Source organism: Neopelma chrysocephalum, unplaced genomic scaffold (genome assembly GCF_003984885.1).
Source record: "Neopelma chrysocephalum unplaced genomic scaffold, ASM398488v2 Primary Assembly neopelma1_87, whole genome shotgun sequence".
NCBI classification, from domain to species: domain Eukaryota; kingdom Metazoa; phylum Chordata; class Aves; order Passeriformes; family Pipridae; genus Neopelma; species Neopelma chrysocephalum.
Window position 1 is genome coordinate 1,168,539 of NW_020897749.1, and position 15,363 is coordinate 1,183,901.

Genomic DNA, 15,363 nt, shown 5'->3' on the forward strand with positions numbered 1-15,363 from the left:
ATTTTCCCTTTTTTTAGCTCTTGCATCTGGTGGCTCTCTTCCAATAACATCACTGGATGCAACTGGAAACTTGGTGTTTGCCAATGCTGGAGGTACCCCTAACATCGTAACTGCCCCTCTGTTCCTGAACCCTCAGAACCTTTCTCTGCTCACCAGCAACCCAGTTAGCTTGGTCTCTGCAGCTGCAGCCTCCGCAGGGGCCTCTGGACCAGTCGCCAGCCTTCACGCCACCTCCACCTCAGCCGAGTCCATCCAGAACTCTCTCCTCACGGTGGCCTCTGGGAGCGGGGCCACGTCCACCACCACTACTGCCTCCAAGGCACAGTGAGCCGGGCTGAGCTGTGCTGCCAGCAGCCTGTTTCACTGTGCGGTGGGATTGGCTGCCAGCAGGGTTTATAAACTGAAAATGCGATGGGCATCCTCTCACCGTGTTGCTGGGGACAAGAGAGAGAAAGAGAGAGAGAGAGAGAGAGAGAGAGAGAGAAGGAAAAAACAAAAAAAAAGAAAAATTTAAAAAAAAAAAAGCAAAAGCGAAACAGGAAGGATTTAAAGCTGGGACAGACATTTGCCTAATTTTATAATAAACACTGTCTTTTCAGGATCGCTTCATGGATCGGAGAACTTTCTAACCAAAAATGTAAAAAAACAAAAAAACAAAAAAACCCACAAAAAAACAAAAAACCACAAAAACACAAAAAAAGTGAAAGGACTACTTATCATTTCCAGCAGTCACAATGACAAGTTAAGGTGGGTTATCAGTTCAAACATAGGAAGGGGATTTCTTGGTTTTTTTTGGTCTGAATATCTTTCTTTTTTAATTATCATTTTATAGGTCTGTTGTACAGGCCATTATGTCATACAAGGTGTTTATAATCGTATCAATCATGTTGGGGGTTCCTTTCTTAACTGGTACAATTTAGGCAGGCCTGTATTACTGGTGTATCTCTATTATTATTATTATGATTATTATTATTATTATTTTTATATATATAGTTTGGACGCGTTTGTCTTTGCTCCTGGATTATTTTCAGCGAGCTCCCACACCACGGGGGGGAGGGCGGGGGGTGGAGAGGAAGAATGGAGCACAAATAGACTTTCTGTCCTAATCTTCTGGGAACGTTCTGAACAGTTTCCTCATCCTTGAATTTGTCTAATGCCTACTCGTAGGGGTCAGAAGGATTTACGTTCATCGTAGGAGGCTCAGTGTAGCAGCAGAGATCAATTGTGTGCAAACTTCCAGGCTGGTCTCTGCTTTTTAAGCAGAGGTAGGAATTAGTTCCAAACTGCAGTTCTCTCAATTATTAAGACAAAATGGCCAAATTCTGCTCTGAGCTTTGTGTGCTTGGCTCCTTTCACTTCAGAGAGCGGGATGTGACCTCCCGAGAGCAGGTTGTGTGACGTAGCAATGGCTCTTCTGTTCCAGTGATTTCCTTTGGCTGCGCAAGAGCACACACAGATGTTTAAAAAATGTCAGATTACCCAAGCTAATTGGCAGTATGTAAAGCAGCATTTACGATCCTAAATTCCCACCAGGTGAGTTGGCACGGGATTTCAAAAGGTCGGATTCTCCCTGTTCATAGCAATATTCCTTTTCCGATGCTTCCAACGTCGTATTTAGGAAAAATTGTCCCGTAAAGGAGCGCTTCTGGCTGCCAAACACAGAAGCCAAGAATATGGGAGCAGAAGTTGCCATTGTTGATGCCAGCACAGCTCTGGGGCTTTGCACACACCTGGGTGATCTCGTGTGGTCTCTGAGCTGCAGCGCTGCTCTCTGGGTAAAACTGGGAATAAGCGTCTCTGAGCGGCACGTCCGGGATTGCCTGTCCCTGTAACTGCCTTTGCAAGGTCGGTTCTGATCCGTGTGGCAAAGGGATATTTTTGTGGATGAGGAAGAGGTAATGAACTGTACAGAAGCTAGATCCGTATATTCTTAAATATACAATCCAGTATCTGAACCAAAAAAAAAAAGAAGATTTTTAAAAAGAGAAGACTGGATCACTGCAATGCAGTTCACTTGGAACTTTCCATTCCTGATGGATTTAAAGGTTTCTGCCATGTGTATAAAACTAAATTACTTTTAGCTAGTGAGGATATTAGAAGAGTCCCTTTCCCACCCACCTCCCTTTCTTTTGTCACCAGAGTGTCCTAAAATAATGAGCTGATGCAGCTATATTCATTATGTTGATGATTCAGGGGGATCCTGGAGCTTCTCATCCAAGATCCGGAAGGCAGCAACTTTAAATTCTACGTATGCTTTGGTTTGTGACCTGAGCATGTGGGATTTGTGTTTGCACTCAAGTGGCAGAACCCCTTATCTCTCCCCCCACCGCCATGGTTTTGCTCTGTTCATCTCTAACTCTCCACCTTCCTGTTTTACTGATATTTAAACCAATTACCCCTAAAACTTCAAAACTAGTGAACTGCAAGCAGGGAAACTAACAAATGTCCGTCCACCGTTTCTTATGTGTTTTTGATTTTTTTATGTTTTATTTTTTTAAAACTAAGCTTGAACCAAAGTCAATTTCTAGCAAGCTGCTGTACTAATGGACTAGTTTGTATAAGTGCAGTTCAGATGCAGAGAGGCGATAGATGCTACTGACAATTTCTTTTTCATTTGTCTTTTGTTTTTATTAATTTTATATAAAAGTTGCTGCTTGTTTTTAATCTTTTTTTTTTTTGTTGGTAATTTGTGTTATCCTTGGGGCAGACTCAACTTGATTTTAATTTGTTTTCTTTTATTTGATATGTAAATAGAATGGCGATGTCAGAGGATTGTTAATCCAACAGGTCCCACCTTTATCCCCCCAGTATGGATGAATCTAAGTGGTTTTTATGTGTCTCTGTGTCTTCAGGCTGTGTGGGAGACTTTTAGGGCTATGAATAATACTGCAAAAATGGAAATGGCCCACAGTAATATCTTCAGAGCAGTAACAGATATAGCTGGGTGAGCTTCAGGGAGGCAGGGGAAAAGTAGAAGAGGAGATGCTGGTACCCACTATGTTGCCTGGAGGCCATAGCATGGACTATAGTTTCTACCAAAGGAATGCCAAGTCCTTGGGACTTGTCTTCAGTGAAGTAAGAGGATGGGGAAAACTGCAGCTATAGCGTTGGTTCCTGGCTCTGAAAGTTCCTGCTTACTTCCAATGCCTGTGCAAAAGTACAATTTATCAGGAAGCTTTTTTTGTTAAAGGGAGGATACTACTGGTCTTTTCTCCAGTGTATCCTCTACTCCCTAAGGGTTTGGGGGGGGGCACGGTCCTTGCATATATCTAGGAAACACAAAGAAAGGTGGGCCTTAAATCAGTGGAAAATCCTCTCTCCAAAGTTCAAAGAGACTGTGCCATTAGCTGTCTGAATGAGTTTTCATGTCCCATTCTTGCTGGTTTGTGGTTGGGAGAGGGTCTTGTTGAGTACATATCTGGAACACTAATGCAGCTTGGATGGTTTATTTATTATAAAAATCTGCTTTTTTTCCTGACTACCTTTGCATTGGTCACATGGCTTTGGTGTGAGCACCTTATACCCCCTTACCCTCCTCCTCTCTACCCCATCACCCTCTCTGGGGCCCAGATTCCAGGGAATTTCTTAGCAAGTCTTTTTCTGAGAGAAACTGGAAACTCAGTAACCACATATCCAAGAAAGAGCTTGGTTTTGCTTGCGAAAGCTGACATACTACCCAAACAGCACATATCCCATGGCATCCATTGCCAGTGTGCTCTGATTCATTGTCCTAAAACATCCCTGTGACTGACTGACTGTTGTTCCTGGAGTCTGCTTTTGGTCCCTCTCAGTATTTTTCCTTATGGATGCTGGCTACCTCTGGCGTTTTGGTGAAATATGGAAATCAGATTGGCAGGGAATGTACATCTGCCTAGTTAGAGCATATGTGCTCCTTCAGAGCATGAAAATATGAGATCACGTACTACAACTTAGCTGAAGTTTCCTTTTAAATCATAATCATGATGGCAGCAGACATTGATGCATCTGAAAAGAAACAATAACAGTTGTATACAGGCCCAGTAAACATGATCAGAAGGAATTTGATGGTGGTGTTGGAAAAGGATAATAGCATCTCTTTTTCAGAGCTCCATGTCCCTGTATTTAAAGGTGAGAGGGTTGCTTTTCATAGTTACAATCATGTCACAGTACACATGCAGGAAAAGAGAAGGTGAAAAACACTCTCATTACAGATGGGAACAGTTAGCTCAGAAAGCAAAACATTTAAAGAGGCACAAATACAGAAGGTCAAGAATAATTTAGAAAATGGCTTCAGGAGGAGGTGTAGCCCGGTGATGACATTTTTTTCTGATGTTAAGAAAAACATGTTTTGCTTTAGCACACTTTGGCTTTAGCACACTTGATCTCAGAACACAGTAGTCACCATAGAATGATTTATGAACAACCCATAGAAAGTACACAGATGTGGCTGCTTACAATAGTTATATCTGTGCGTTTAAACCTCCTTAAGAGGATTTATTTTGTTTCTGAGTTACTGTACAGTATGTGTTAGTCTAAGTACATTTTTATCATGTTACTCTGAGGTGGTGTGTAGGTACATATACACTTCTGTTGGAACTATGACCTAATGTTTAAATGCCACTGTGTTGACACATTTCTGCAGTTGAGTTAGTAAAGGATGCAGGAGTGTTAATTCCCTAACTCTGTCCACATTCCTGTAAAGCAACATTCTTTAAAACAGAAATTCCCTCTTTTTTGTTACAAATGGAGCAGCACAACCGTTACAGCTGGAATCATATCACAGATATTAAACCTAAAACGACATCTGATTTACCTTAAATATTAATATTTTCTTAGATAAAGATTTGCTATACAAAATGATCTTAGAGAAGCAAGTGGCTTCTCATGATCATTAGAGTGCTTTAGGACAGACAAAGTAGTGCATCTGCTCTGAGCTTTCAATGATACTTGTTTTCCAACTGGAAGCTTAAAATTCAGATCTATTTATTGCCATGTTAACTTGATGAAGAATCACTGTTCCCGATTCATGTTCTGCTCGAAGTGGTTAAAGCATGTTTATCCACAGGGCCTGGGTATCCCTGTTGGATGTACACCTGACTGTTGCCTAGGGTGGAGTGTTACCAAAGGAGTAAGCTGGCCTGCTGCCCCCACTGTGTTCTCACACAGCCAACTCAAATTCCTTTGTATTTTTGCAGCCAGTACGTCTTACCTGTCCCTCCCAAAGTACTATAGCAATACAGAATTCAAGATACCTGCCTTGCACAAGTTCTACCCTTTTCAGTCGTTGAACCTCCTGTTGCTGCTTGTGAGTTTTTCCTCTTCTTTCCAGCAGGGAAGTCCCCTAAAATACTTTAAAGATATTTGACAGAGGAGGATTTGTGGAAAAGTTGTTGGCTCACTGTTTGCCATTTCTTAAAATGTTCATATCTTTATCTCTGTGGTCTGAACAGTACCTGGTTCCGTCTGTGTCAGCACAAGCAGTTTCAGTGCTTTTGGAACAATGAAAAGCAATTCCTCTGCTTGCAATGTCTTCACACATGAACACACGAAGTAACACATGGGAAAAAACTTGGTATTTTTTCAGCTTATCTATTTTTATTTGATCTGTCTACCACTTCTCCCAGGATACTCGTTTTACCCCCGTAGGATGCTGTTAGGAGGGCGTTAGGAAGACTGCACTGTAATTAGAAATAGTTTAACTGCGGGAGAAAAGACATCTTTTAGTCAAGTAGACAAATAAGGTCAGCATGCAGAACGTATCAGGTACTTCTTTTCTGACCAAATTCCTAAACCCAGAGCAACTACTGAGCTCTGTCTCGGGGCTGCTTTTAACTCCGTCAGTGATACCCTGCTAAGAACCGTCCATAACTGGAATAATCTGGGCCCCCTTCCTCCCTCCTTCCCTCCTCCCCTCTCCCTCCTTGTTCCTTCCCCATCTTCCCTCAGCAAAAGGTAGCACCATACAGCTCTGAGAACAATACTTGTGGGTAGCAGCTGGCTTCTGGCACCTTCATAAAATACCTCAGCATAGCTTAGCATTGTCGCAGAACTGGTTTTAAACTGAAAAAATCAGAAGAGAAAAGCAAACTTTATAAATAGTGGAGATAATTCTAGCTGTAGAGTTTAGTTGAACTGATGTTTATTATGATTGATAAACATGATTATGCTGTATGTATTTGAGATCCTGTTTATAGGTTACAACTTTATAGGGTCGGGTGGGGGTGGGTGGATGTTGGGGGCAGAGAAGGGGGGTTTGACTGTGTTAGAAGGAAAATGTTTGCTCATAAATTTTTTTCCTTGTATCTGTCTTGCCAAAGGAAACATTTTGTCGCTCCTGGGTTTGGGATTGTTGTTTGGTTGGTTTATCTGTGGTCTAATCTGCAGCACAGCACGTGGTGGCATGCAGGTTACTGATGGGGTTGCTGTTCAGGGTCCTTTCGAGTGTGCGCACACTTCCCTCCCTCTTGGCCTTTCCTTGCCCTTCACTGGGATCTAAAGATGAGGCAACACGTACCTGGGAGGCTCGGGGGAAAGGAGATGGCTGTACTGGGTTAGAATCAACCTCGGTGGTGTAAATCCGTTCCAGTTGAGTTGCTCCAGAGCTGAACTGGGTCCATTGTGTTTAACTTCGGGAAGGGACAAGAATGGTTGTCGCATCTTAATCTTATCTGGGAGAGCAAAAGTGAAACAGGTTCCTTTTATCCCCCTTGTCTTGTTACTGAATGTAGGGCTTGTAGTGCTTGATAATAGGTGGAAAACTTTTTAAACACTTCCTTTTCTAATAGCAATGCTAATCCTGTCTAGACCAAAAACTATGAAAGAAAAAACCAAACTGAGAGGTGAAAGCTAACCTACTCCTAACACCTGGCTGGTCTGCCTGAAAGGGTTGAAATACTGTGAGACGGTTGTGGGAGAGGAGCTTTGAGGTGTTGTTGGCGAGGGAGTGGGTCATTCTCCTGGCCTATGTCTTGGTGTTGCAGTGGGAGTAGCAGAAGAGCGAGTGGTTGTTGCCTTGGGAAGGGCGTTGCAGCCCACTCCGACCGGACTCCAAGGCTCCCTTCCCGTTTCCCTTCCAGGCTGATGGAGCAGGGGAAGAGGGGAGGGGTGTGTGTGGGTGTGTGTGCGAGTGCGTGTGTGCGCCTGGCTGTGTGCGGTGATCCAGAGAGGTGGGTTTCTAAAGGAGCTCAACTCCACTGGGGCGGGAGAATTCCCAGTGGCCTCGTAGGGAACCAAAGGCACTGATAAGTTGTCAGCTCTGCTGTTCTCAGAGCGGGTAAGAGGAGAAGCTGGGTGGGGGTTTTTTGAGCTTTGGGTCAGTGTCCCTTTCTCTAAGGACCTCATCTCTTTCGGGTACTCCCACCTTTTCTGCGCAGAGTTGCTTTGGCTCTGTGAAGACAAACAGTATGTGGGGTTTGCCCAGTGCTGCAGGTCTTAGGCTGATGTTGGGATACAGTCAGGGAAAACTGTTTCTTTCCTTCAAATGTGGAAGCAGTGTAGTCCAAGGTCAGAGTCTGTTCAACAGCTTTTGCATATGGTCTTTCTCTTAAGGGGGGGACCTTGAAGACTCCTTTCTTTGCTCCCCAAAGCAGCCTTGTACATGTTCATGTATTGTGCTATTGGGCTGAGCTGTTTTATCAGTGAACTTGGTGAGCTCTTGTGAAGAAAGGGAGGGAGGAAGGGGGAGAGGCGGGTTGTCCAGCTACTCTTCCTCCGGATGCCAATCGGGTTGCAGAACTTCACTGAAAGCTTTACTAATAGAATTGTTGTTCTGACATTATGTAAAAGTGGTATTAATATTGTGTGACTTTTCAAAGAGCTAGTTAGATTTATAGATAGGTAATAGGGATATTGAAGAAATGACTTCTCAAAGAAAAGAGCACTTGGAACAAAAGAAGTGGAAAACAAGGTGTGCTTTATGGAAAACAAATCTGAGGAAGGAAATGAAACAGCTTGTGGGAGGCGAGGGAAGATGATACCCTTTGGCGTTCCTTAGTGCTGCTGAGGCTCAGCCCCAGAACTGGAACAATACCCCCTCTGCCTTATTTCATCTCTCTACCAAACAGGACATTGTCAAGTAGCTCAGACCAAAATGCTGATCTGTCTTAAATCTGTGTCGGTCTGCTGGTGAATATTCTCCGGCAGAGCTTTACATAATACCGTAAGATACTTAATTTATCATGTTAGTTTCCCCTTTCCTCCCAAAATTGTCTTATCTGTTGTAGGCCCCACTTCAGGATTCACACTGCCTTTGCTGAATTTTGTAGCAGCAGCTACTGAAGCCCCATTCCCTGAATGTCGTAACTCTGTGTGCGTTCAAAGCCGGCACGTTGCGGTGCTTTAAAAACCTGAAATTATTGAACAGTAGGAGTCCTGAGACCTCGGGAATGGCACGCCAAGGGGCAAATCGTGGAGATCGCACAACCCCCTTGGGAAACAATTTAGGAACGAGAGCACCCGTGACAGTGTCCTGAGAACAAGGCAGTTGAGACAAAACCTTTAGTTCTTCCCCCATTCACTCTCCGTGTGTCGGCCTCTGTGACCCCGGTGCTCCCTGCACCTGAGCGAGTCCGAGGGGGAAACGCAAAGCGAAAGACTTGGAGATCAGGGCCGCTCCCCGCGAGTTCCCGGGGAGCCGGACTGCGCCTCCCTGCAAGCCGGGGAAGGGAAGGGACCGCTGCAGGGCCGCCCACGGGTGGCTTGGCAAGGGCTGGAGCAGCACTGGGCCCCTGGGGCGCCTCGTGTGCCAGCGGTCCGTGGGAAGGACCTGGGCAGTAGCTTCTGCGTCCCCGCCAGTGCTGTTGTTCCATTTCCTTCCTCTGTGGTAGTGTCTAAGGCTAGGTGTGAGTAGGTGTGGGGTGTTTATCCGCCACAGGTACAGGAGCTGTCGTATACCTCATTTCTAACTCGTAACTGAGTAACTTGCTTTAACTTTCTCCAAACCCCACAGAGTTGCCAAGTCTGCCCTCCCTCCTTTGATTAACACTGAACTCTGGCCTATAGCACCCCGTGACCTGCAACCTGGGGAGGTGACCCCCTAACGCCTCTGAATGTCGCTGCTTAAAAGCTACTGCAAAGTGAGGGCAAATTGCAATCTTATCTTATTTCCTTTGGTTACAAGGGGTCCTCTTGATTAGTCTGTGAATATCCACCCCCTCCCCTCCACTCTCCGTGGAAAAGGGCCGCCCGCGCTGCCTTTTCCCACCCCGGGGCCACACTGAATTCCAGGGCCCGGAGGCACTCTCAGCCCAGTGCTGCGTACATGCTACTCACTTTTTAACATGACCAAAAAAAAAAAAAAAAAACAAAGGAAAAAAAATAGAAATCTCCAAATATTTAATTTTCTTCTTTATTATTTGACAATCCTGTATCCCTTCCCCCACTCCTCAACCTGGCCAGAAGCTGCATCCTTAACCCGGTCCATCTTTATTTGAATGTAGTTCCCCTACCCCCATGGGAAAGAGAAGCTTTGTCAGGTCACGGTGGCTGCTATAAGTCGGGAGGGGGCGGTTTCTTTGTTTTGTTTTGTTCTTTTAAAATTTCCAGCCAAAACCAAAGATTTCCTAATGATTGTATAAACTCAAAACAAACAAACAAACCAAAGACAAAGGGCGTCTTCAGCACCAAGCCCATCTGTGAGGCCGGTCTGGCCAGGGCAAGGGTCTCTGCCAGCCCGGGGCTCCGAAACACCCCAGGAAGAAATTCCCTGCTCCAGGGTGAAATCTGGGGCGCAGGCGCTGGGAGGGGGCAGCCCGGGGGGGGCTTCGCAGGTGGGTTGAGGAGCTGAAGACTTGGGTGCAGGATTGGCTGCTCTGCTGGGTGCTTTAACCCTCTGGGGGCTGGGTGATGTTGATTAATACACGCTGAGGTGCACTTCTGAGCTTCCCCCCCCTTCACTGCTTGGAAGAGGCTGTCCTGTTGTGAGAAATCCCTGAAAGAAGAAGAAGCAGCTTTTCATTTCTCCTCTAGTTCCTTTTTTCTAGATTTCTTTTTATTTTTGCAGCACCACTGTGCAACTATGCATTGTATTTCTCAACCTTTTATGCTAGGTAGATGCCTGTGACTTTTTAACTTTTGGGGGGGGGATTGCAAATGGAGGAACTTTTTACATGGATCTTTTTAATCTCAGTTGATTGGGGGGTGTTTGGTTCTAGGGTCATACAAGCTCTATCCCAAAGCAAAATCCAAATGTTAATATTATTAGCCTGATGCAGATACCAAAGATAATTTCTTTCCTGCAGAACCTTAGACTTGTGTATTAAGTACGATTACCCAGCACTTGCATTAGTCTAACCTCAGTAATTCCAAAGCTTAGATGTATATTTTGGTATATTTCTGGGATATTAAAAAATTGTCGTTTAAATTCTTGTTTGTTTCAGTGTAATGCTCTTAAAGTCATAGCATGGAGATAACTGAACTTGTCCTATTCTTAGTAGTTTGAAATAATAGTATTTTTGTATGTTTTGGGTGTGTCTATGTATGTATTAACATAACAGTTTTCACTGCCTAGGTGTTCATAAATAATAAAAAGAAAAAAACCAACTGCAAAGGGTTTTTAAACTGTACATAATATTCCATGAGGAATTTCCACCAGACCGCCAATTTGGATTGCATTTTCACTGATGGCCGCTCCCAACTGGGATTCTTTCTTTGTTTTTAAAGAGACAGCATGTTCTTTTTTTTTCCCCCATTTACCTGAGGTTCTTTCTCAGTATAAAGGGGTTTTCACTGTTTTTAAGAGATGGGCCAAAGAGGAAGTTGCTTAAATTTTATCAAAAAAAAATATTTAACATGTTAGTTTGAAAAATACCCCTTTGTATGAAGAATTGAGAGTAGAAAACCAAGCCCTTTCTTCTAAATCCGGTTATAGTTTCCAAAGAGGTGAGGATTTGTGAATGTCTGGAGCATCTGGGCAGTCCCTTTTTGCTTTTTTTCCCCCTAAATAAGGCAAGTTTTCGGTCCTAATGGTTTCACTGCTCTGTGCAGCTGCCTGCTTACACTGGCTGGGAGGTTTTTTTTTTCTCTTGCCCTTCCTCATACACTGCGTTTATATACACTTGAGGTCAGCAGAACACTTGAAATCAAGGGCCATATGGGAGTACCCTACCCAAACCCAACCCAAGCTTTTCTTGAGACTGAAATGTGAGAGTCCCACACATTTCAAAACCTTGCTGATCACACTAAGGGTGAGGAGGAAGGCGAAATGCTGTCTCTTTAAAGATGTCCTTTATAATTATTATTATTATTATTATTATATTATTATTATTATTTTCCCAGTGGTTGCCTACAGATAGCTGTAGGCATTGAGAGATTGTGTAGATTACAGTAAATCAGAATGAAAAGGTAGATTTTGTGTAGATGCATTTGTCTGCTGTAATTTTTTATATATATTAAACTTACTGTAATTGTACAGTTAATTTCTGTTGTAAACATCATTAAACCATTTTCCAAGTGTTTTAACATGTATGCACTTGTTTGTAGTTTTTGAATGTGTTGGGGGAGGTTGATTCCTCTTCCCCCCATGGATCAAAGTGGGCCAGAAGATTGGTCCTTCGTGCCCTTTGTCTCAAACTGGAGGAGACAGAACAGGTTTTTTGCACTCTGCTTGAAGCTTTTCTTCTACTTCTCTATTTATCAGCTCCTCTCCTAAAAGCAGAAACATCTCCAGTTGCTTCCTGAAGGCAAAGAGGAGACTCAGCTCACACCTACGGCGAGTGTCCCTGAAACAAGTGTTGGATGCTTTTGAGTCAAGATACCCATTTATATATATATAAAGAGCATAAAGATGATTTTTTTTTCCTAGAGAATTTCATTCCTATTGTTTAGTCATTGGTATTTTATGGCTGCCAAAACCTGTGATTTCTACATCTTGCAGATATGGTTGTGATTATTTAAAAAGAAAAAGCTGTTTTCAGTACTGTTTGTTCTTGCACTGGTGTTTTGTAGTAGTAACTTTACTGTAATTTTCAGGTCAGCTGGCTGAGGTATCACCCACTTCTCTCAGATTTTTCTTGTCATTGCAGAAGAACAGTAAGGGATCTAGGAATTTTTCCCCCCCCAAGAAATATTCATTACCATCTCTCAGTTTACTTTTTTTTTGCTCTAATTTATTGGAAATATTCTTTAAAAGCTACAAGCACCTACTGCAGGTACAGTTTTACTGCTGAAGATGTAAAACAACCTTCTCACTTGCACAGCAGCAACTTCAACAAGTTTTTCTGCTGCTAACCCACCCAGTCCCTGAGAAGAAGACGTGACTTCATCCGGGCAGAACTTTTGTTCCCACAGTCTTGCTTTAGCTCTGCTTCTTCTGTGAAGGCTGACAAAATGAGCTGGTCAGCTCCTGACCCGAGGTAAAACAGGCTTTATTTTGCTGGGCTGGTTTTGTCCTTGGCTGAGTTCTTGCAGGTGTCATTGTGCAGCCTTTGAAGTCACAGGCAAAACTGAGGCTGCAGCAGCAGGAAGTGAGTGCCCCTTGAGTGCTTTTTTCCAAAACCCCATCTCACTGCTCAGGACGTGTTTAGAAGCTCCTGTTGGAATATTGTCCTCTTCAGCCTCCCTGGGAGATGATGCTGCTGGGTGCAGGTCAGTTCAGCCAGGCTGAACGTGGCAGGTCACGAGTTCAGGCCGTTCTCACAGCTGTTCCTTGCACCCACAGGGCTGCCACTGCCTTTATTAATTCATCAAAAGCACATTACATTATTGACCTAGAACCTCTTTGGAATCACAGCTGCATCTTTTAGAGGTAACCTGATGATAGACTGGTTTGGAACCTGGATTTACGTTGGCTTTTATACAGTTTCTGTTACCCAGAAGTGATAATGGGAGTCCATTCTCCTTGTTTTCGTTGTAACAGGGTTATCATCTTCTGCCTTTTGAGAAGTCTCTCGTGCAGATTACCTGGCTCATATTTAGCTCCAAGTGCTGGCTGAGTGGCAGTGCCATTGCTTGATCTTTTCTGGGAGCTTGGTGCTCATTTTCTTCATGTTGAAATGTTGCCAGTCAGCCTCTGTCCTGCACTACACTAACATCATGTGACTTTTTACAATTAAAGAAAAACAAGTAATCTGGAGCAATTTTTTAAAAACTGAAGCAGTTTTTTAAAGGCAAATTTAAAGCAAAGAGTGTCAGTCTTAAGATAAATAGCACAGGAAATAACTACAGCCCTATCTTTACAAGTTGTTTAAATGCAATGAAACAATAGTTACATGTCATGGTACCCCTGCAAGGCAAGGAAGAGCTGTGAAAACAGCTGTGTTTGTTAGAAGGTGTGGTCCGGTCCCACAACACAAACCTTACCAAAAAAAAAAAAAAGACAATCAGCCTAATAACCACTATTACTGGAAACAACTTTACAGATATGTACATTTTAATAGCAAAAGCTTGCAGTTGCATGATTCAGGAGGAAAGGGAGAAGGGACTGGACAACTCCAGACACGCTCCCTCTGTGCACCAACCAAAGCAGGTCATTGCACGGAGAAAACACGCAGTGCTTGTGTTGGATGAAAAAGGCTTCTCCTCCTCTCCCCCCAGAGCCTGTGGGCATCTCTCCTTCTTGCCCATCCCCTCTGTGACTCCCACTTAGCGGGGGGGCAAAGCCTGCATTTGAAGAGCATCATAAGTGTCCTTGGTGGCTGCACTGAGTCCCTGAAAAAGAGAAAAACAGGTGAGGGACGAGTTCTCCCTAAAATTTGCCTCAGTGCTGACTGGCCAGCCACAGGGCAGCAGGGGCTCTGTAGCATAATTCTAATTTTTTTTTTCCCCTACAGAGAAAATGAGTGATTCCACAAATTTTGTACAGTGCCAATTGCTACCTATCACTTAACCTGAAGGCAAGGTACATTCTGAATGACTGTTATGAACATATGACTACAGCAGCTCATCCTAACTAGTTATGAAGATGTTTAGAGTGCATTTTATTTGCATATTATTAAGACCTAACTGATGCTAGAGTGAACTAGGGTAACAAAATGAAGACATCAAATCATGAACTTTGTTCTCTGGACTTCTCTTTGATTTGGAAAGGAAGTCAGATGTAACTCTAGGTGAGTAAGTTGGCAGCAGAGCTTCAGATGGCTGTGAACCCCGGGAAGCATCCCCTCACGTCCCCTCCTGCCACTCCAGGAGTCCCTTTCCTGTCAGCCTGCTCTGGTAAGTCAGCTGTGACCTGTGTGTTACAGATCCCTGTGGCAGCAATGGGAACAGCTGCTCCAAGAGCAAGACAGTAGAAGATGTAGCAGAGTTGCAGGTCAGCCCAGGAGCCTTCCAGAGCAGAGAGAACTGGGGCTTCCAACAGAGAGGATCTAGTGAGACACCTGGTGCCTGCTTGTAAAACTTCCAGCTACCCTTCACTTCCCTGCTATGAATATTTAGTGGTGTACTGAGAACACTGGGTGTACTGAGCCTGCTTATCAGGCTCCTGTGATATTCAGTAGAGCTGGGCATGAAGAAAGGTGTCTTTAGCTACAGAATCACCACGTTACAGGAAAGCTCCCTGGCATGTGCTGCACCTGAAGAACTTTTTTATATGTATTGTATTTTTGTCATTTTGAGATGTCAGTGGCAATGTACAGGCTTCTACAGAAAGTAAAATGCATTTTGGAACAGTTATGCATGGTGACCCAGCTCAGGCCTCACTGAGGGACTCCTTGCCCTTTGTCAGGTTTGTGCAACACTGAACCCCCCCCCGTGCACCAAGGCACTGGAGGTGCTGAGCAGCCTGTGCTCTGTGCTATAGTGAGGGGCCCTGAACCACTGATGCCTTGAGTTACAGCAGCTGCTTGGCAACCTGAAGGTTTCCATTTAAGCAATAAACAGTTTGGAGACAGAACTCTGTGCATCGTCTGCCACAGTCAAAAGGTGCTTCTCCAAGGTGTAGGACCATGGAAAGGGTTCCTACCAGGGCAGCAGGTGTGTTTGGAATGTGCAGCCACTTCATCAAAGTGCCATCAGTGTGGTCTTTGCCCTGAATCTCAATAACTGCCCTCAGAATGATGCTTTGAAAGCTCTGTTCCATCACATCCCGTTGACAGTGCAGTTGGATATGTAACTACAGGCTACAATTAACCCATGAAGACAGATGAGGGGAGCAGCTGCTGGACGTGTTGCCTACCTGGTAGAGACCTTCATTGCCTTTGCCTCGCCGCCTCTGCTGCTTTGGGAAAGAAAAACAAGCATAGATTAATGGGTGTTTTTTCTTATCATGCAAAAATAAAGAACCCCCTGACTTCCCCCATCCTGTACTGAGGGTTGGCAGCTGTGCTTGGCCTGGACCTGCTCTTCACAAAAAGAACACCTGCTAAGTCTGGACCAGCACAGACATGCTGCAAGGGCTCTAAAGGAAAAAATAGGATTGGAAGTAAAAGGAAATTATTTTGGTTTGCTGAC

The 15,363-nt window shown here is 44.1% G+C and overlaps 2 protein-coding genes across 9 annotated transcripts in view; one reads left to right on the plus strand and one right to left on the minus strand.

The window, feature by feature from the left end:
* Positions 1-15,363, plus strand: part of POU2F1 (POU class 2 homeobox 1) — a 129,245-nt gene that overhangs the window by 103,451 nt on the left and 10,431 nt on the right. For 4 of the 7 annotated variants that reach the window (XM_027692601.1, XM_027692602.1, XM_027692609.1 and 1 more), the window contains one exon: positions 18-11,440. The exons of 2 other annotated variants lie outside the window; for them this stretch is intronic. In XM_027692601.1, coding sequence (XP_027548402.1) covers positions 18-328 — 311 coding nt within the window. In that variant the 3' untranslated portion in view covers positions 329-11,440. Of the gene's footprint in view, positions 1-17; positions 11,441-15,363 lie in introns of those variants that run through there. One more of the 7 variants, XM_027692606.1, reaches the window with a different exon arrangement.
* CD247 (CD247 molecule) overlaps positions 12,067-15,363 on the minus strand; it is a 49,693-nt gene continuing 46,396 nt past the window's right edge. The window contains exons 7-8 of one of the 2 annotated variants that reach the window (XM_027692611.1): positions 15,089-15,127; positions 12,067-13,623 (exon numbers count right to left, since the gene is read on the minus strand). In XM_027692611.1, coding sequence (XP_027548412.1) covers positions 13,558-13,623; positions 15,089-15,127 — 105 coding nt within the window. In that variant the 3' untranslated portion in view covers positions 12,067-13,557. Of the gene's footprint in view, positions 13,624-15,088; positions 15,131-15,363 lie in introns of both variants that reach the window. The other variant, XM_027692610.1, reaches the window with a different exon arrangement.